Source organism: Maylandia zebra, linkage group LG23 (assembly GCF_041146795.1).
Source record: "Maylandia zebra isolate NMK-2024a linkage group LG23, Mzebra_GT3a, whole genome shotgun sequence".
Lineage (NCBI taxonomy): Eukaryota > Metazoa > Chordata > Actinopteri > Cichliformes > Cichlidae > Maylandia > Maylandia zebra.
In genome coordinates, this window is record NC_135188.1 from 48,743,021 (window position 1) to 48,765,629 (window position 22,609).

Consider the following 22,609-nt stretch of genomic DNA (forward strand, 5'->3'; position numbering starts at 1 on the left):
GATTATATCAGCACTTAATTTCTACCGATTATGTCATTGATAGATCACAGGGCATTTTCTGGTCTTTACCTTTGTTTTGGCCCCCATTGCCACCAGCAGGGCGCTGTAATGGATAATCTTAACATAGTATCATTAAACTGGTAACTGGCTGCATAATAAAGTCACAGCATAACGAAACCGTGGAGCATGTGTTGCTGGACATGATGGATGACATCATTCAAGGCAACACTGTGTCACTGTGAGACTCTTTAATGGACCTGAAGGAAAACCTACTGTGTTAGTATGTGAATTGACATACATTACATGTATTTGTACCTCCATTAATGATGACATTGGTGCTAACCTCCAAAATACTGTCAAATATGTGTAGTCTGCAGAGACAGGATGAAGCCTAGCCAACCAAAGCTAATCTGCAGCTTACGTGAAAAAAAGAGAAGTTAGTAGAGGAATATCTTTTTCAGTCATTATCATAATGCCATTGTGAGTGTGACTCATTGCTCTGCTGCCATCCAAAAATGTGCCACATGATGTGACCCTCAAATGCACCCACAGTGGCTGACGTACCTGACAGCTGTGGTCTGTTGGTTCCACTGCTGTGCTGTCAGTCAGAGGAGCTAGTGTTTAATGCCAGGGATGTCCCGTGTGGGCTTTAAAGCTTCTTCTTTCTCATTACCAGAAATTGACACGCTTTAAATGCCTTGTCTTCACCTTCCCTTGCCCCAGTGATTGTGCTCAGTTGATTTAGCCTGTTCAGCAAATTTTCATGCGACACGAGGAAGGTTTGGACATGGCTATGGCTGAGAGCTGCTGACCTTGCTAAGCTTATCTTAAATCACCGCCTTCCATTCTCTCTGATAATTAATGTTTCATGGAGAGATTACTTTCTGGACAGCATGCACAGTGTACTGCTATTACCTTCATGTTGTGAGTATTTGCTGTAGCAGCCACCTGTTTGGATGCTCAGTTTACCATTCATTTGCCACTGACTGTAAACGTGGACCGAAAGAACGTATCGTTGAATTTGATGCCCAAGAAAATGTACCGCATTAGCACCAAAATAATGTGTCCATACAATAAATAGCTCCAAGGTTCTATCAAAGACCAAGTGATGTTTTGTTGTTTTGTTTTCTTGAGCTTTTGTTGAAGCAGTGGAGAGCAGGAAGTGTCCAGTTAGCTTGTTTCTCATGAATCTCAGGTATGCGTCTCTTGCATCTAATTTCAGAATGTCACTACAAATGAATCTCCAGCTGCAGGTTACGGTCGCCTTTTTTATAGCCACCCTGAGCAAAAAACTTGAAAAGAAAAAGGAAATCTTAATATATGATGTTTTTAATAACATATGAAAGTTGGCTTACTGATGACAACATAATGCAACAAAGGGCAAAGTGAAATGGAAACAGATGGGAGGATGAACATTCATTTTGTTGTAATTTAGAAAGATTTGCAGCGTGTTTGCATTCGGTTTGAATGAAGCTTGAAAATGTTGACAAGCTTGGTGAGATTTATATTATATTTATCCCAGATTGAGAAACTGAAGAGAGATGGAGCAAAATGCAATTTAAGTAAATCTTAGTGGTGTGGTTTAAGGTCAGTAAGTGACAGCTGATAAAACAGAATAATGGCAGATTGAAAAGAAACAGCCTGGGCCTCTACAGAATCAACGATCTAACATAGAGCATTCACCATCAATGCCACGAGTAGCACTAATCCATATACAGTGGGGCAAAAAAGTATTTAGTCAGCCACCGATTGTGCAAGTTCCCCCACCTAAAATGATGACAGAGGTCAGTAATTTGCACCAGAGGTACACTTCAACTGTGAGAGACAGAATGTGAAAAAAAAATCCATGAATCCACATGGTAGGATTTGTAAAGGATTTATTCGTAAATCAGGGTGGAAAATAAGTATTTGGTCACCTCAAACAAGGAAAATCTCTGGCTCTCACAGACCTGTAACGTCTTCTGTAAGAAGCTTTTCTGTCCCCCACTCGTTACCTGTATGAATGGCACCTGTTTGAACTCATCATCTGTATAAAAGACACCTGTCCACAGCCGCAAACAGTCAGACTCCAAACTCCGCCATGGCCAAGACCAAAGAGCTTTCGAAGGACACCAGAAAAAGTATTGTAGACCTGCACCAGACTGGGAAGAGTGAATCTACAATAGGCAAGCAGCTTGGTGTGAAAAAATCAACTGTGGGAGCAATCGTCAGAAAATGGAAGACATACAAGACCACTGATAATCTCCCTCGATCTGGGGCTCCACGCAAGATCTCATCCCGTGGGGTCAAAATGATCATGAGAACGGTGAGCAAAGATCCCAGAACCACACGGGGGGACCTGGTGAATGACCTGCAGAGAGCTGGGACCAAAGTAACAAAGGTCACCATCAGTAACACACTACAACGGCAGGGAATCAAATCCCGCAGTGCCAGACGTGTTCCGCTGCTGAAGCCAGTGCATGTCCAGGCCCGTCTGAAGTTTGCCAGAGAGCACATGGATGATACAGCAGAGGATTGGGAGAATGTCATGTGGTCAGATGAAACCAAAGTAGAACTTTTTGGTATAAACTCAACTCGTCGTGTTTGGAGGAAGAAGAATACTGAGTTGCATCCCAAGAACACCATACCTACTGTGAAGCATGGGGGTGGAAACATCATGCTATGGGGCTGTTTTTCTGCCAAGGGGACAGGACGACTGATCCGTGTTAAGGACAGAATGAATGGGGCCATGTATCGTGAGATTTTGAGCCAAAACCTCCTTCCATCAGTGAGAACTTTGAAGATGAAACGAGGCTGGGTCTTCCAACATGACAATGATCCAAAACACACCGCCCGGGCAACAAAGGAGTGGCTCCGTAAGAAGCATTTGAAAGTCCTGGAGTGGCCTAGCCAGTCTCCAGACCTCAACCCCATAGAAAATCTGTGGCGGGAGTTGAAAGTCCGTGTTGCTCGGCGACAGCCCCAAAACATCACTGCTCTCGAGAAGATCTGCATGGAGGAATGGGCCAAAATACCAGCTACTGTGTGTGCAAACCTGGTAAAGACCTATAGTAAACGTTTGACCTCTGTTATTGCCAACAAAGGTTATGTTACAAAGTATTGAGTTGTATTTTTGTTATTGACCAAATACTTATTTTCCACCCTGATTTACGAATAAATTCTTTACAAATCCTACCATGTGGATTCATGGATTTTTTTTTTCACATTCTGTCTCTCACAGTTGAAGTGTACCTCTGGTGCAAATTACTGACCTCTGTCATCATTTTAGGTGGGGGAACTTGCACAATCGGTGGCTGACTAAATACTTTTTTGCCCCACTGTACATCACATGGACAACAAGAACACCATGTCAATAAACGCTGAAAGCACCCATAGTGAGTCAGACCTGAGCCTATTCATAACAATATCCAGGATAGTAATATTCACTATGTGTGTGTGTGTGTGTGTGTGGGGGGGGGGGGGGGCATGGATGCAGTACTCAGTCACCTTGTAGCTTCTTGTCTCAACTGTCATGAAAACTGTGATGATGAAAAATGTCAGGAGGTGAAATTAAACAGGATTTCAGGTGCTTCTTAGCCGGGTGTTGGAAATATGATAGTGGCTGCATGTTAACCAGCTGTTCATGCAGCCGCTGTCTGCTGCGATAATGGTCACAGCACGACGCTCACATTTATTGTTGTTCTTTGTACTACCAAAGACAAAAGGTGACACCAGTGCAGATCATTTGCTTGTTTTATATAGATTATTAATTCATTTTTTTACGTATGCATCTATATACCAACCTCAGGTATGGTCCTCAACAGGTTTTAAGAAAGAGCGGTTCTTAGATTCACATTATCCTTGTTTGAGGTGATCTTTGGAAGGCACTCTCTTTTCAAATACAGTTTAAAATGCCCTCTATGGTCACGTGTAACCAAAAACTCTCCATTGCATTTCATAAAAGGCTTCATCAGGAAATATGGGTTGGAAAGAGTCGTCAGAGAGTTTTAATAGAAACAAGTTATTATTTTCTTTGGTCCTGGTGTTAGACAGCTGTGCTATATGTCATGATACATCAACTGGTGAAGTTTAAATGAGGTAAGATTTGCAATGTTGCTAATGGCTTTACATATTGACATGTTTGTTGCAACATATATTATGTCTGACGTATGTCTGAGATTGTGGCTGTTTATTCACATCCTGTTGGTAATTCTAGTTTGTTTTTTAACTTAAATGTAACTTATACATTTAAGTTTCAATGAGATAAAGAAATACTTGTCATTTCCAGTATGAGTGTAAGTGAATGTTATTAAATTAAACACAGTGACTCATACGCTCTGTGGCCTGTGAACAGTTTGTGCCCAAAGCTTCAGCACTTGGCATTCTGCCGGGTCACCATCTGTCCACAGAGCTGCAGTGCCAGTTTCACTTTCATATGTGTCACTCACTCTGTATGTCATCTGATGCTATTTTCTAGTAAAAATCCATTTTTTATCTCACCTCAGATTTTCTATGTGGATGAAGTAAGTTTGCATTAGCGTGCATTAGTGTAACTTGCTCCAAGACCTTGGTTTCCCTACACCAATATTGATAATGTCAATTAGCAACTTGGTTTCCAAAATGACTCATCACCAGAATAAATTATGGACTTATTTTACTAACAAAATACCAAAAATGTTCATGTCATGTTGTTCTGATCCTATTTCCCTTTGGCATCAAAATAAAACACATTTCAAAATCAGGAATTTATGTTAATTCTTTTTCCAAGCACTGCAGGCACTGGTCATAAAAAGTGTGACAGAGACTCAGGGTTCTTCCCTTTTGTCTTCTGCGAGACGAGCAGCTCAGAAGAGGATTTTGATTCACGTCATACTTCCACTGAATGCCCAGGGGATTCTCCTTTCCTGTTGGCTGATTATCATCAACTCAGAACAAGGGGATAAACCTCTCTCCACCAAAATAAGAACAAAATCAGATTGGCTCAGAGCAGGTTAGTTAGGTACAGTTTAAGTGATTTGATAAGATAAGATAAGATAAGATAACCTTTATTAGTCCCACACGTGGGAAATTTGTTTTGTCACAGCAGGAAGTGGACAGTGCAAAAGTTATGAGGCAAAAATTAGAATACAATAAGAATAAATACAGTACACAACTGTACAGAACAGAATAAAATAAAATACTATATACAATAAGATAAAAATAGAATACAAATACAAATACTATATACAACTGAGTAAAAATACAACGATGACAGAAAGGATTATTGCACTTAGTATTATTGCATATGTATGGATGTGTGTGCTTGATCAGTTAAAGTCTTTATTATGGAGTCTGACAGCAGTGGGGAGGAAAGACCTGCGAAATCTCTCCGTCCCACACCGTGGGTGCCGCAGTCTCCCACTGAAGGAGCTGCTCAGTGCTGTCACAGTCTGCTGCATGGGGTGGGAGATGTTGTCCATCAGGGATGACAGCTTAGCCGCCGTTCTCCTGTCACTCACCACCTCCACTGGGTCCAGAGGGCATCCTAGAACAGAGCTGGCCCTTCGGATCAGCCTGTTCAGTCTCTTCCTGTCCCCAGCAGAGATGCTGCCGCCCCAGCAGACCACACCATAAAAGATAGCAGAAGCCACCACAGAGTCATAGAAGGTCTTCAGGAGTGGGCCCTCCACTCCAAACGACCTGAGTCTCCGCAGCAGGTACAGCCTGCTCTGCCCTTTCCTGTAGAGGGCGTCTGAGTTATGAGTCCAGTCCAGTCTATTGTTCAGATGAACACCAAGGTACCTGTAGCTGTCCACAGCCTCAATGTCCATACCTTGGATGTTCAGTGGTTGCAGTGGAGAATGCTTGTGCCTGCGGAAGTCTACCACCAGTTCCTTGGTTTTACTGGCGTTGATCTGGAGGTAGTTCAGCTGGCACCAGTCCACAAAGTCTTGGGTCAGACCTCTGTACTCCTTGTCGTCCCCATCAGTGATGAGGCCGACTATTGCAGAGTCATCAGAGAACTTCTGCAGGAAGCACTGGGTGGAATTGTGGGAGAAGTCTGCAGTGTAGATGGTGAAGAGGAACGGAGCCAGAACCGTTCCCTGTGGGGCCCCCGTACTGCAGACGACCCTGTCCGACACACAGCCCTGAGTCCTCACATACTGTGGTCGGTCGGTGAGGTAGTCCAAAATCAGGTAGTGAGGTGATGGTCCACTCCAGAGTTCACCAGCTTGTCCTTTAGAACCGAGGGAAGAATGGTGTTGAAGGCACTGGAGAAATCAAAGAACATGATTCTCACAGTGCTTCCAGCGGTCTCCAGGTGAGCGAGGGAACGATGTAGGAGGTGAATGACGGCATCATCCGCTCCAATGCCAGGCTGGTAGGCAAACTGAAGTGGGTCCAGTGATGAGCTTATTAGGCGCCGAAGCTGAGCCAGGACCAACCGCTCCAGGGTCTTCATCAGGTGGGATGTCAGAGCCACCGGCCTGTAGCTGTTGAGGTCCTTTTTGGTTTAGGATTCCTACTACTTCATTTGCTTTGCTCCTGCTAAATTGCTTGAATAAAATTCTAAATTGTGGACATTCACTTTTAACCTTTTATGGAGCAGTAAAGGTAAAAGTCTGAGGATTATTCTTTATTTGTGCAAATAGCTCTTACAGGTTTCCCCTGGTGGCTGTAGTTCAGGTGGTAGAGCCTACCAGTCGATCCTTGTCTGCTCCAGTCTGTATGCCAAATATCTTTGGCCAAGATACTAACCCCACGTTGTCTGAATGTCTGTGGGATGGAAGCACTTACGTAGAGCATAGAATAAAGTTAGGGTTGTGTAAAGCACTATGGGTGCTCAGAAGAGCACTGTACAAAAACCCGTCCATTACCTAGTGGCACTAAATGAATCTTTCCTTGGCGCCTGCTGTCCAGGCTACTAAAATCATTCCAGAAATGACAAGTGCCACAATCAGTAGGGGAACTACCTTTAACAGGTGAGACTGATGAATTGTAGGACTACTAATGAGGACTGGGTGAGACTCAGATACAAGGAAAATGTGTTAATGAACCACATTTTTCAGCTTTTGATATTTTTCTTTAAAAAACAAACAAACTTTGAGTCCCTTTTGTCTATTTGAAATTAGCGTCATCATTAAAATGAAACACCAGCTTGTTTAACTCTATGTTATGCAGTGCTACACGTAACGTGCTAATTTACCCCAAAAAGTTTTGTCTAAACGATGTTTCAAATTGACATGTAGATTTATTTTTTTCTTTAAGCCTGTGCTTCTAAAATGTTGTCAATGCTGCATCTCTAGGCTGTAGGCTTAGTTATGCATGCAGTCTATTTTGAGGACATAGTGCTTTGAAATGAAGCACTGACTAATCTTCACACATCCTGAAGACTGCCTGATAGGCGTGCCTCTCTCTTTGGCTTCTTTGTGGTGAGATATGTGAGGGGAGAGAGAAACGGGGAAAAGAACAGGAATGAAAGACTGAAGGGAGAAGGGAAAAAGGAAGGGGAGCAGTGCCAGGACCCGTGGTCATCCTACAGGGTGTACGAGGCTGCCAGAGGCCTTGTAATCTCCCCTTACCCTGCCCTCCATCCCATCTCTCTCATCCTTTCCACTTCACCATGACAAACAGGATCGGCTCTCTATGAAAAAGCCAAAGGCTACCTCTTGTCTTTCTTTCCCCTTTCTTACCCAGCCGCCCTCATCCCATTTGTCATTTACCCTGCCTCACTCTTGGTTAACTCACAGGGACTGGCTGTTGCTGCCCGGCTGTTGCTGCCCGGCTTGGCTGCCGAGCTCCCAGGCCTGGCAAGAACGCTCCACCAGTTCCCCCAGTGTCAGCATTTAGAAACCCTCTTAATGGGTTTAGGCACATTTGCTAATTTGTCAACAAGTTTTGGATGTGGAAGCTTCTGCCAAGCTGCTCGGTCTGGCACTTGACTGAAATGGATGTCTGCTGGCCAACTGTTTGTGTAGGCATGGGCAAAATCAAATTCAAAGCACTTTCAGTACTTGACAGTGAGTGGCTTGTAAACGATAACAATTATTTTTTTATCATTCTGCATATTAATAGAGATGAATTCAGATATTATTCAGATAATACTTTAATGCTAGAATGATAATGAATTGAATAAAATTGAAATTTGGAGTAAGAAATGGCACATTTCCATGCCAAGGCATGTTTGTGGTTCTTCAAATCAATTTGGTCATCACATAAAGTCATTCCATGACATCTATTGTGCTGTATCACTGGCCATTTGATTGATTTATACCTGTTTACGAGGTACAATGACATGGCAGTGGGAAAAAAGGTGATTTAAGGCAGCGGTCCCCAACCCTTTTTTATCATGGACCAGTTTCACGTTGGACAAACTGTCTGTGTGTGTGTTTGGGTGATGTAATGCAAATATAATGATCCTTGAAATTTTCTTTTAAATGCAGCTTTCTTTTTGTTGGCGCTCTCCGATTCTTCTGGTGTCACATCTTTGGCTTTCTCTCCATTTTCAAAGACGCTCTCCAGTGATTTTTTTGTCTTTGTGTCATTTTTGCAAGGACTTAATGATGCATTGAACGAAGAAAAAAAACCTCTGCACTCTGTGATGTTTGCGTTATGTAAGTTTCCAGGTGGAGGCCGACCATTGGTGGAAGATGGAATGAGGCCGGCTACAAATTGGGACCTGACTGGGCCGGCAGCCTCTCCTACTTCCTGTTTGTAGCGAGCCGTGCGTTCGGCCCTGTGTTCTGTGTGACTGAGTTTCCTGAGATGAGAAGAGCTAGGCTGCAGTGGAAATAGTTTAGAAAGACCTCTATCTGGACATGGTAGCTGTAGGGGTGGGAAGCCGCTTCTTTTTAGAACCTTTTTCTCGTGTTTCGGTTAGGGAGACAGGTAAGAGGCTTGTATTTTCTTTTAGGGTTTTCTCACTGTAGGGAAGTTAGTTCTGTTTCATTTCTAGTGTGTTTTGTTTGTTGTTTTGTCCATGCCCACCCTGATGCTCGCTACCTGTTGAATTAATAAAACAAATAGTGGCTGTGTGTTTTACTTCTTTGCTTTCTTTTTCTTGTTTTCCTTGTGTTGCACTCCGGCTCCCCCTAGGCCGGTGCAACAGAGATATTTTCTTGACACACTTTAGAACCAGCAGGGTTGTCAAAACACAACAACCTACCTCAGTATCGTTGTTGACCATGTCCATCCACTTATCACCAGTGCCCCCATCTTCTAATCACTGTTTCCAGCTGGAGATTTGTTATTGTGTCTTTGTCGCATAGCTCAAATCACCTCACTGTTATGTGACGGCTGTGTGCAGATCAGGCCTAACGAAACAGGGGAAGCAAAACCAGATACATAACATCAGACCTGGACCTTCAAAATAAAACAGGAAACACAGACTGAAAATAATAACACAGAGCTGGAATTTAGCACAAGTTCCCTTTGAAACTTTAATATATAAGATTCCTATTTTTAAAAAAGTCACCAGCAGGAGGTAGCATTTACCAGACAGTTTCGTGCACATACACTCTGTGCATAACAGTTTAGAGGCACATTTAAAGGAAATTTGTGGGCTTTTGGTTGGTTCTTTTGCTTTGTGCTTGTAGAAACGAGGATGATAGGTAGTATTTTAAGTTTAATAGATAGTAGGTACTTCTTCGAGCATTGTACACACTAGTACCTCTAGATGGTTTCAGAAGATTTTAAAAAGAAGCTAAGTGCAGCTTTGAAATAATTATACAGAGAAGCACAATCTTCTGTTTTCATAATATACTCAAGGTCACATTGATTCAGATGAGAAATATAACACTATTTCACCAGTTTAACTTGCCTCCAGATTAAAAAAAGTGTACTAGGCATTTCAGAGATTAAAAAATTACTTGTAATTTGAATACTCCCATTAAATCAGTGCCTTTTGGAAGTAAAGAATAGATCTCTTTTCTCTTGTGTGTTTTCACCAATACAGGGTTTCTAAGCACAGGAGACCAGGCAGCCAAGGGCAACTATGGACTGCTGGATCAAATTCAGGCTCTCAGGTGGATCAAAGAAAACATCCAGGCCTTCAAAGGAGACCCAAAGCGAGTGACCATTTTTGGCTCTGGTGCAGGAGCATCGTGTGTCAGCCTGCTAACCCTCTCACATTACTCAGAAGGTACATGTTCTTTTTCACGGATCAAGGCACAACCACAGTAATATATGGTCAAAAGCAGGGGTCTTGTCATCAGTTTATAATTCCTGCTGTTATTTTGATATAGTGTGGATTTCACATCAAAAACAAACCCACAGTGAATCGTGAAGCGTGGAAGTTTTTTTTTAAAGAAGACCTGAAATGATAACACATTTCATAGTAGAGGAAACAATGTAGCAAAAAGACATCTGTTTTCTCTTGTTTAGTTAAAATTAAAATTAACTCCTACAGTATTAAATAGATTCATGCAGTTATTTAGACCTATCCTTCACTTACCCTTGATATTAAGGATGCAAACAAGTAGCTCCTGCATCTGTTTCCTCTTGCTTTGCATTTACATACATCTGTGGCAAGGGGCATGTGCAATAGTTAACAATGGCAACACTATTTTGAGGTATTTATTTGTCCTTGAGTGGATATATGTATACCTAGGTAATCAGATTTTTCTCAAACATAGACTGGATTCGTTCATATTCAGTTCTAGCAAATCAAACACTTAATTGACTTAATTGTGCACAGCAACTAGAGGTCGATGGGCAATTTTTGTAAACAAAGAAACAAAACCACAGAAAAGAGAACATAACCTCAATATAAACCTAAGCTCTGCTCAGCTGGAGGAAGCGCTTCAGTTTGTATATCCAGCCTGTTCACCGTGTGTACTTTGTAGCTTTTTCAAACAAAAAATATTCCTGTATGAAAATGGAGTGTTTGCTCTTTGTCTCTTAGATTATTTCTAATACAGAGAACACTTCATACGTATGACAAACATGCACGTTCCTTGGGTTGTTTATCATATTTGATACTGAAATGCAGTCTGTAGTCATTTACACTGGAGCATGAGGTATGAATGAGAAAAAGACTGTATTTACATCTTTGTTTACAGACAATAATATGGAAAATTTTAATTAAAAAACACAAAAGATAATTCTTCTAGTAAAAACAAACAAACGAGCAAAAAACAGGATTTGGAAGATTTGGAAAATGTTCTCGCAGTTCCCCTTCAGCTGTCCTCTCTTTGTGATATGAAAACTTTGTGAAAAACAAAACTCTGCACAAAATGTATATTTTTATCTTGCTGGTAAAAGTCTCTTGGTCGCTTTACCAAATATGCGAGGGAAGATTTTTATTTCCTTATGTCATGGCTATTTTGGCGTTTCATTTTCCTTATCTTGTACTTGAAGAAACATGAATGGCTTGATAGACACATATAAAATCCCTTGTGTTCAATTGCTGCAGCAGTCATGGTGCCCATACACCCTTGTAGGCAACCTTCATTTCATCAGACTTCACAAAGGAAGGTATTGTCACTTGTTGCCTCAGTTGGATCTCTGTTGTAAAGCTGCCATAAAGATTTATGTAGCTTCAACATTTGCATTAGCAGCACACCAGAAGCTGATAACACTCTCACTCTTTCAGTGTGTTTAGTTTTAGAGTGAACATCTAACTAACAGTGACAGTGGTGAAAGCTTGTACACGACTAACCAGGCTTTATGGGAAACATCTGCTCTGTCCGAATAACATACTTTTAACTGAGCCCGGCTGAGTCACCACTGTGTTTGCATGAATATAAATAGAACCCATGGCTTCAGTGTTCCTACCGCACTGTGGCCCACTTACTGACTGGCAGCTCGAGAAGTCATGCTAACAATGTTCCAGAATGTGGAACCAGCCTGAAGTATAGTAACAGCAAATATCTTCTATATGCCAGTTTATCATTCATTCATTCGTTAGAGACAGAAAGACGTAAATTAAATATTATGAATTATTCTATTATTTGCTATGAAATGTGTGCTGGAAATAATGGAGACATGGCTTCTTAGAATTCTGTTATACTGGTCTGCATGCCCAGTGTTATTTGAGAAGTCTTACCCACATCACATCATCATGTACTAATGTGTAGTCATGACCTCTTTGGCAACACATTTTATCACACTTTGTACCCACTTAGTACATGTTGTTATTTTTATTTTTTACATGTAGGGTAGATGGATAGAAATGTTTTCTGTAAGTGTTGAAGTGTTGGAGGACTGGCTAACCGAAAAGAAACTAATACATGAGCAGATCTGGCAGCACAAATGAATCAGCTACTAATGGAGGAGATGCCTCCATAATGGCTAACTGAAGGCCGGACAGTCCTGATCCTCAAGGATCCCCAGACTGGTCCCATCCAACTACCAGCCATTACCCTGCCTCAGCTTAACATGGATGCTACTGAAAGGCATCATAGCGGCTAAGATGAACAGGCTCAATACATCAGCAGGCCCCAGAAAGGAACTGGCAGAAACACCAGAGGGGCAAAACACCAACTCCGTGTAGATAGAGCAGTCTCTCGAGTCTGTAAGACCAGACTAACCGACCTGTGCACCGCCTGTATTGACTATAAGAAAAGCTGCAACACTGCATCAGACATGGATCCAGAAATGCCTAAAACAGTACAAATGCAACAAGATCCAAATCGCATATGTCAGGAATTTTATGGGTATATAGCAAACGCCATTAAGTGTGGGATTTCCCAAGTATTAACCTGTCCACGGCTGTTCTGCATAGGCCTGAACACTCTCAGCCAGATCGTTAATAAGACTGGCTACAGATATTACATACTACTGGCATGCTACAAGCTGTATGCCAGGAGTGAACAAGACATCAGTTCACTGATCCACACGACTCGGAACTCCAGCAAAGACATTGGAACGTCATTCGGACAAAGAGGGAAGGTAGTCAGAACTGAGGGGATTGCACTACCAGAAGGCAACATTGGAGATATTGAAAACAGCTACAAGTACCTTGGAATCCCACAGGCAAATGGGAATGATGAAGAGCCCACTAGGAAAGCCGTAAACACTTAATTCCTTCAGAGAGTAAACAAGTCCTGAGGAGTGAGCTGAATGGGAATAACAAGATCTGGGCAATCAATGCTTACACCCTGCTGGGATCATAAGTCCTGCACCCTGAGACCGTAAGCTGAGCGGAAGGTGGCCAAGGACTAGTGAGTGTCAGGATAAAACAACAAAGACCCATGAGTACATCAGGAAGATGACCAAAACTCGTCATTTGCTTAGTGAATACCTCAAGCAGCAAAACCCAAGAAAGAAGAGGAGCCGTAGAGGGTTAATTACTATAGTCTTACAATAGAATAATGTACATCAAATTGCTTGAGAATTAGTTCTCCCAGATCATAACTGTGCTTGTCTTGCTTGGTATAGTGTTAACAAACAAATGGCAAAACATTTGCTTTATCAAGGTGAAAGGTTGCCTAAGAGAGTTGAGGCTTTGTTAAAGGTGGTCATACCAAATACTGACTTTCTAGCTTGTTTGAACTTGAAAACTCAGTTTTTGTTTCATATGTTGTATTTCCATGTTCAATAAACTGCTGCACCAGTTTTTAACAATGTGTGACAATGAATCTGAAAATAACTTTCACAGAATTTTTCAGCGATTCTGAATTCAATTAAATGGTAAAAGGGCATGTACTCAGTAATCACTGTAACCAGACAAACAGTTAAATAGATTGGAGTGCCATCAAAATCTGTTTTGAAAGAGAAAAGTACTGCCGATTTTGCAATACCAATTTAAACCATAAAGCATGAATACAGTGAAGTGTGTATATTACTAACACGAATTCCAATCTCAGATCTGTTCCAGAAAGCCATCATCCAGAGCGGCACTGCTCTGTCCAGCTGGGCAGTCAACTACCAGCCTGCCAAATATACAAGAGCCCTGGCTGAGAAGGTGGGCTGCAACATGCTGGACACCATCGACCTGGTGGAGTGTCTGCAGAAGAAGAACTACAAGGAACTAATTGAGCAGTACATCACACCCGCTAAGTACCACATTGCCTTCGGGCCAGTGATCGATGGTGATGTGATCCCCGATGACCCCCAGATTCTCATGGAGCAAGGGGAGTTCCTGAACTATGACATTATGCTGGGGGTCAATCAGGGTGAGGGGTTCAAATTTGTTGATGGCATTGTGGACAGTGAGGATGGCGTGTCTGCCAATGATTTTGACTTTGCTGTTTCTGACTTTGTTGACCATCTGTATGGCTACCCTGAGGGCAAAGACACTCTCCGTGAAACCATCAAATTCATGTACACTGACTGGGCTGACAAGGAGAACCCAGAAACTCGCCGCAAAACCCTGGTGGCTCTGTTTACTGACCATCAGTGGGTGGCACCAGCTGTGGCCACAGCTGACCTCCATGCTCAGTATGGTTCGCCCACATATTTCTATGCTTTCTATCACCACTGTCAGAGTGACATGAAGCCCAGCTGGGCTGACTCAGCTCATGGAGATGAAGTCCCATACGTATTTGGAATCCCCATGATCGGCCCAACGGATCTCTTCAACTGCAATTTCTCCAAGAATGACGTGATGTTAAGTGCTGTTGTCATGACCTACTGGACGAACTTTGCTAAAACAGGGTAAGTGCTTCTTTTCCTTCACTGCTCTTTCTATTTAATGCCTCTATAGAATCAGTAGTATCAAACTCTTCTGAATACGTGTAAAATAACACAAGACAAACAGACAAATAATTAAAGAAGCCAAAAACATCAGATTCAGTAAAAGGATTCGATGTTATAGTCCCTGATATTGCATTGCTTTTCACTCGCTGGGCCCACGTCCTCATTTTAGGTTTGACAGCGTTTTAGCAGGTAAAGGTGATGTTTTGACATGAATTGAGCTGCTGTTTTGGGAAGGCCTCGAAGGGGGCTGGCGACGGCTCCCTGGCAGATCCCCGTGCACTAAATAGAAGTGAAGAAGTTAAAAAATGGAGACCAAGGAGGGAGGGAGGGTGGGGCACGTAAACGAGAATGATCAGCTTGCAGAACTGGGGGAACCTCTGTAGATGACAGCCGGAAGCGTGTTTGGAGGCGTGGTCCCACTCCTGAAATTCCGAAACATAATCTCCAATAAATGGAAAGAATCTTGAGGGATGGCTGTTACGAGTAAAGGCAGCCCAGAAACTTTACCAGCAGCACACATCGTTGTGTGCCTCAACTTTCGGTCTTTTACCCAAGCTAATCTGCCATTCTTTTGGGATCAGATTTATTTGAAATGTACTTTCTTTAAAGCACTATATGGAAGAAACCAAATTCATATTCCCATTTCGCTACCCTCTTATTCTCATAACTGGTTTAATTGTACTGTGAGTGAAGTGGCAAAAAGCATCGTAAAGTGTTTTTTGTTTCTCAAGAAACCAGCTCCACGTGTTTTCATGACTGTAGTGGATTCAAATAGTCATTTAATTACTTCTGTAGTTTTTTTTATTTTTATTTTCAGTTAAAATTTTCACTGTAGCCATGAATCACCATCAGATCCTGTGACTGTGAAGACATAACGTGTGATTCAAATCATTTTATTACTTGCAAACACCTCCGTGAGCCCTAATGGGCAATGGATGACTCCTCCTATAAGGACAGAAATGTTTGATCATAGGGTAAAGGTGATCACTTAAAATAAGACTGTCATGATTTAATTGAAAGAAATATAGGTGGATCCAATCTAGTGCAGCAAAATGACCTCCAACCCCTAATGAGATGCATTTATTGTATGTTTGTGACACAATAAAGGACAGTATGGTGGCATGCATACACGTCAGGTAACCTATAATACATACTGTGTATAAATACTTAATATTCTAAGGATAGACAGAACATAAACTCTTGCTAACCTAGAGTTTGAATGATTAACATGTCAAAAAGATCAAGTGGAGGTTAATAAAACAAGTCAAATCCGCCCAGCTGCTGCAGCAGTGCTGGGTTTGATGAAAGGATTTTCTTGCTGTTTATATTTGGATCACGCTTTTGCTTCACACACACCTTGAGATTAGGTATCAGCGTGTTTGCAGCCCACTCATACTGAAAATTCACTTTAAGGCGAATAAATAAAGTCATGATCAGCTTCATAATCTGCAGTGTTCATTCTGGCAGACTTGCAGACATTTTGGAAGACTCTTTTCTCTTGCTGCTTTTTTAATGGGCACAGAATAAAGCACTGTCATGAATCATGGCAGAGTGACGTTTCTTTTTTTTTACTTTTCCTCATATCACTACAGAGAATTGGACAAGTTGAGCATGATACCATATGTGCATGTTAACTAGGGCTGGGTATTGTCACTGATTTCTAGAATCGATTCGATCCACGATTCTATTAAATTCGATTCGATTTGAATCTGGGAAATTTTGACAGTCAGAAATATTATAATTCAGATCAGTAAATTTACATATTTTTGTATCTATAAAAAGGAAGCTGACACACGCAAGGCTTTATCAAAGCAGAGGCCTTTGTGTCAAAGTAGCTGAAGATAAAACACAGAAAAACATGAAGGTGATTTTCCTGGCCTGGATTTTATAAAAATATTCTGCAGTACATCAAAAACGAAAGAAAACCATTAATTACCTTATGAACATTACCTCTGACGTTACAGCGGTTTTATTAGAGACACGGCTGAGCGTTTTGCATTTTGTATAATTTTAAAAAGTTTAAATTTGTTCAGTATTGAACGGCAGAAATTAGGTTTTCTTTTCAGAAGTATGTAAACAGAAAAAAAAACCAGCGGCCGACAGCCTGTAAACAACGGAAGACTTGTGCGTAACAAGCAAGCGAATAATGAAGAAAGGGAAACTGTTCTTGAAGTACAGAGAGAGAGAGAGAGAGCTGTGCATCGTGGTCGAAGCAAAACAGTGAAAGTCAGAGTGAATTCATGACGATGTTTATGTGAAGGGTTGGATCTTCTTTTGCTGCTGGTTCGGTCAATATTCTTTGGAGAGAGATCAAACTAACAGCTTTAGAATCGGTGCAAAAACAGGCGTAAACACAAAGCGCCGACCCGCCGACACATCAGGATCAGCGAGCTGTCGGCTTTCAGCCTATCACAAGTCGCCACTCTGTTGTAGGGCTAACACAGAGTGACACACAACATCCACACTCACATGCACAGCCATTGGCAATTTAGAAAAACCAGTTAACATAATCCCATTAACTGCATGACTTTGGATTGTGAGATGAGGCAAAGTACCTGAAGAGCACTCACGCAGACACTGGAAGAACATTGAATTCACTCCAGTTCAATTTTATTTATGTAGCACCAAATCACAACAATGTGCTTGATATAATAGGATAAAGACCCTACAGTTATAGAGTTTGTTTTTTTTGCCTGTCCCGTTTGGATCTTTAGCCATCAGAATTGTTGTCTGAAGGCCAAGAAAGATACCAAGGGACAAACATGACTGGGGGATAGGACAGGGAGAAAGAATGAAAGAAAGAGAGGGAGAGAAAGAAAAACAGAGGGGAGAAGAGACGGTGAGAAGGGGGGGGAAGAAAGAAAGAAAAACAAACAAAACACCTGGATCACCTGTATGGAGAAAAAAAACCAGAAGAGAAAACAAACAAAAGAGCAACATAATAAAAAAACAGCACCATCACAATAAACTAGCTAACAGTAGATATCAGTAGATACTAAATATTACATGTTATTGTGCAGCACGCAAGATCGACAGCGCACAATGTGCTTTGAGGCAGCAGCCAAGAAAGCTGTAGTCCGCGTCTGTGAACACCCGTGTGTACACCTGTGTGCACACCTGTGTGGATCAGCATGCTTGCATTCCAAAGGTTTCTCCATGTAACGATCTGCTAGGGAGTGTGGGGAGCCACAGCCCCGTCCACCAGGGTATGAAGCAGGTATGGAGGAGATCCAGGCCCCAGACATGCAGAGGCCCCAGAGTACGAGGACCCAAGGAGGACCACCAGGGGGGGAACCGTGTCACCCTCCTGGGAAGAGCTGAGGAGAGCCCCAAACGAGAGGTCACCAAGCAGCCACGGAGCAGAGGCCAGAGGGGGTTGTAGTGACGTGTCCGCGGGCTCTGCCGGCAACCAGCTGTACTAGAGAGGACCGGGCCCAGAGGCCTGAGGGCACCCACCCTCCAGAAGGGGCCCAGCTGGGCCACAGGCGCCACGCCCCGCCAATCGGCCACCAGGAGTGAGCCGGTACATACATGAGCGCCCAGCCCCAGACACCAAGAACCACCGACACACCAACGTCTGAGGGCATCAGCCACCGGCAGGGAGTGTGGTGAGGGGAGATAGGTCTCCATACCTCAGAGAGGTGGAGTCTAAGACCCAAGCTGACATATAGACACAGACGAACAGGCGCACGCGGACACAAACATGCATTCCCACCCCATATGCACAACCAAATACTCGGCACTCACCCGACGTGTAGACAGACACAAATAGACACTGCACAGACAGTCGCACTCCCCAAACATACTCTATATCCCAGGTCCAGGTACCCCCGCCCCCAGAAGGGAAAACCGTACCCAGACCCAGGACATGTAACCCTTTTCTCTGGGGTGGAGGAAAGCAGACCGCCTCCTTATCTGCAGTAGCAGGGAGGCTCCGCATCCCAGACCCCAATCCGACGGCCAGCACCTCCTCCCTGCCCCCCAGCCCTGACGGCTAACACAACCGGGGTGAGTGAAGACCCCAAACCTCCCTACGTCCGCTCATATGTAGTGTTGCTGTGTGCTGTTCTAAAGTGCATTTAAAACTCAGGAGAACATGGTACTAGCTTCCTCTCAGAGAGCAGCACGGCTCCTCCAGAAAAACCCTCAGTGTCTAAATGCATTTAAAGTTGAGGGTAGGGCACCAGCGCCAGAGGTGGGTTTGAATACACAGAACATCCTCTGGACGCTGTATGACGTGCCCACCCCCAAGCCCCTATATGTATGTGTTATGTGAGAGTAAGAGTAATGTGGATGTCTAGGTTGCAGAATAAAATTGAGGCACAGGCGGCCAGAAGGGGACAGAGGGGGAGTGCCTCCCCTGCACCCTGGTGACACACCTGCACCCCAAGCCCTGCGTGTGTGGGTGGGTGTGGAGGAGTGGGAATAGGGAGGCAGCTGAGGATGGGGAGGGAAGAGAGGGAGGGGCAAGCGGCCCCTCCCTGGGGCCAGCTCCCCCGCTGACCCCAGTAGGCACCCCCACACTCCGGAACCCACCAGGGCAAGGGGGCCCAGGCCCATCCGGACCGGGGCCCGCAGCAGCAGCACCGCCCAGCCCCACAGAGTCCGGGACAGCCCACCCGACTCCACCGCAGAGAAAACTGCACCAACCCCATCATCCAATCCTCTTCCAGACTACACAAGACAATAGACACCCAGGTGGAGTTGGACTGGTTCGTATATAGTGCTTTTCTACTCTCTCGGAGTACTCAAAGCTAGACAACATGCCACATTCACACCCATTCTCACAAGCACTTTCTCTATACATAGTGCTTTCTAAGTACATTCACACTCTGGAATGGATGCATTGGAGATGCATCCATTCCAGAGGGATTAGTATCTTGCCAAAGGATACTTGGAGACTGGAGGAGCCAAAGATTGAACCACCAACCTTCGGATCAGTAGATGACCTGCTCTACCTCCTGAGCTACAGCCACCTGTTACCTTGTAACAGGAAGAAACCTGCAGCAGAACCAGGTTCAGGGAGGGGCAGGGCCATCTGCTGCGAATGGCTAAGGGCGAGGTGTGGGAGCCAAGACAAAAGACACAAATGTGGACAAAGACACAATGTGGAAGAGAGCCAAAGATGAATAATAATGTTTAAATGCAGAGGTGTATAAACACATAGTAAGTGAAAGCATGCACACTCCAAAGCACCCCAGTGTGGAGATGGTAGATGGGAGACCTACTTGAAGTAAGAGTGCTAATCACTGCATCACTGTGCTATCCCAGGCTTTCATATTCAGATAGACACAGCCCACTGCTGACCATGGTATCTTACAAATAACTTGAGTCTTGAGTAAAAAGGAGGAAAAATAAACTGCTCTCCTGAGATGAAAGTAATTAAGTATAATCCCAAACAACATTTAAGATTAAGATAGAGCTAACCGCGATGACCTATGTAATGTGAACTTACCGTTGATCCTTTTTTCTTATTGCTAATAGTTTTTTCTAAAGATCACCATTTTAAAACTGACACTACAAAGCACGTTGTTTGAGATAACAGCTGAATAATAAGTGTACATGTGGGTTTAACTGCACGCTGAATGTTCAAAACACATCAGCATAATTCTTTAAAGAAGTGGCACATCATCAAAAACAGTTTATCTGCCTTTCATGGCTGCCACTTAAAGATGAAGCGTTTCAATATGACTGAAACATACTGATGTGATGTGTTGGATGATGCAGTGACAGCTGAGTTTCAGAATATCAGCTGTACAGTTCTGCCATTTGTCACATAGCAGGCATAAGTTTTAGAAGTTTTGAACTTTTGATTTGCCAGTGCACTGATACAGGTATGTGTAGGGAGAGTCTAAGGGGCTTGGAAAGAAAAGCGTCTGGCTTTCTTGAAAACATTTCATCTGAGAAGCTTCATCAGTTCTAAGAGCAATTGGTGGAGAGTCCCAGATTTTAAGCCCTATGGGTGTGTCCCCAAGAGGGTCATGGACCCCCATTGATCCTCTACCTAATCACACAAGCCAAGGTGTGAAAACGGGTGTAGGTCACAATCAGCAAGTTTTGGGTGAGCTCACTGTGAAACCTAAGCTCACCCTATCATATGACTTACTGCGGTCAAATGGCCCAAGATGTATGTGGGCATTAATGCGTCTGGGAAGGATCTCAGAACCGCATCATAGATGGATAGTTGGTGTCGTAAGCCCCGCCCTCTGTTCAAAGATGGTGGTGGCACGATGACCTGGATGACTGAGAATCTTCACAGACATACATGTAGGGAAAGGAGAAAAGTGATTACAGGCCCATTACATGTGTGTTGCTGCTGACTGGACCGAGCACATTCCCTTGGAAACAGTGAATGTTTTTCAGGCAGACGAACAAAAGTTGAGTCTCTCTCTGTTCAGTCCTAGAGCGATGTTAATATTGAAGTCTCCACAACTGATTTAGAAAGTGGAAGAATCAGCAGTATGTCAGCCTTCACTGCGTTAAATGCTTCCTCACTTCCTCTCTTTGTCTTTTATGAGTTTTATGAGTGTCATATATTTCCCATTTTTCATGAAGTGATATCATAAAAGCTGCATTGCAACTGCAATCTTAAGTAATGTTTTAGACTGTGTTCACTTCATAATATCATCATTTGCTGATTTACCTCTCCCAAAGCAAAGTATTTGGCCTCTACCTCATTCCCCATCACTGTAACTCAGATTAAAACAGGATTGAAACATTCTAGACATTTTTTTAAATATTTTTTAATATACTACTTTATTCATAGATATTTTCAGCTGGGACAAAGTAACACTGAAAGTATCTGTTGCACCTCTGTAGTGACATTGCATTGCAGCTGTGAATTATATGCCTTAAAACACCTGCTTTATGGACAGGAACACAGATGTAGGATTCCAACTTACAGCAAGAGTCGCTGTTTCCAACAGATGGGATGCTTGATGGAAACCTGGAAGAGGAGTATATATTTTGCTGTTCAATAAGCACGGAGGACCTCAAACATTGACATTTCTTAAAGCTGATAGCAGTGGTAGGGGATGGCATATTGTTCCAGCATATGTTAGTGCTGAGATGACAGGCCTTAAGTGAAACGCCGCCACCTGCTAGCAACGCCTAATGTATGAGTCCATATGTAAGCACCAGTTGGAGGGCAAGCCTCGCAGTGTTGCTGTGATCAACCTTTTTAATGAGAGGACAAATTTATGAAATGGCACAGGTGGTGCTGTGAACATATTACACTCATGTCTTTGAAAACTGGAAACTGTATAGAAATATTTTCTATGGCCTACATTACCTTTAGAATATAGAAAGCATTAATACTGTGAAGTGTTTAGGTATGAATGCCACTGATGCTGGTTTTTGTTGGTTCTGTTTGTTTTCTGTATGTCTCCATCTGAATTCCAGACTTTTTTTCCTTACTTGAAATGAAACGTGGGTTTACATAATCAGACAGCCATCCATGGGCATGCCCAAATGATATCTCTCCTTAACATTTTATAGGAGGTTTTTCAAATTTGGCACTCACTCGCTCAAAGGTAAGAGATCAAACTTCAATACAAATTCATGTCTTCCACACAAGGTAGAAAATCTGCTTGTAATTCAGCTCTGTTATTCAATAACAGAAGGTGGTGAACAAATGTTTGAATAGGTCTGGACAGATATGGATGTAAGTACGAAGCAGACTGCTTAGCAGATACATACAACTGCAGTCTTCATTTTTGTGAAAGTTCTTAAAGACGTGCAGAAAGCAATGGTGGCGTTGTGCTGGCTACATAGCAAGAAAGTTCTGGTTTTGAGCCTTTTTGTCAGCTGGGGTCTCATTTTGTGTGTGTTTTATTTCTAAATTATTTCTAAACTGGACACATCAAGTCATTTTTCTATTTTAAACTAAAGACTCTACAATAATACAGAGTAAGCATTTGGTGACAGCTGAAAAGAAAAACTCCCTAACAACAGGAAGAAACCTCTGTCAGAATTAGACTTGGGGAGGATTTAAAAGTAGAATGGGAGGCAG

General features: G+C 42.8%; 1 protein-coding gene across 1 annotated transcript in view; it reads left to right on the top strand.

Moving 5' to 3' along the window:
- Positions 1-22,609, top strand: part of nlgn4xa (neuroligin 4 X-linked a) — a 109,678-nt gene that overhangs the window by 81,210 nt on the left and 5,859 nt on the right. The window contains exons 4-5 of the mRNA XM_004564116.5: positions 9,914-10,099; positions 13,767-14,556. Of these exons, the coding sequence (XP_004564173.2) occupies positions 9,914-10,099; positions 13,767-14,556 (976 nt within the window). The remainder of the gene's footprint in view (positions 1-9,913; positions 10,100-13,766; positions 14,557-22,609) is intronic.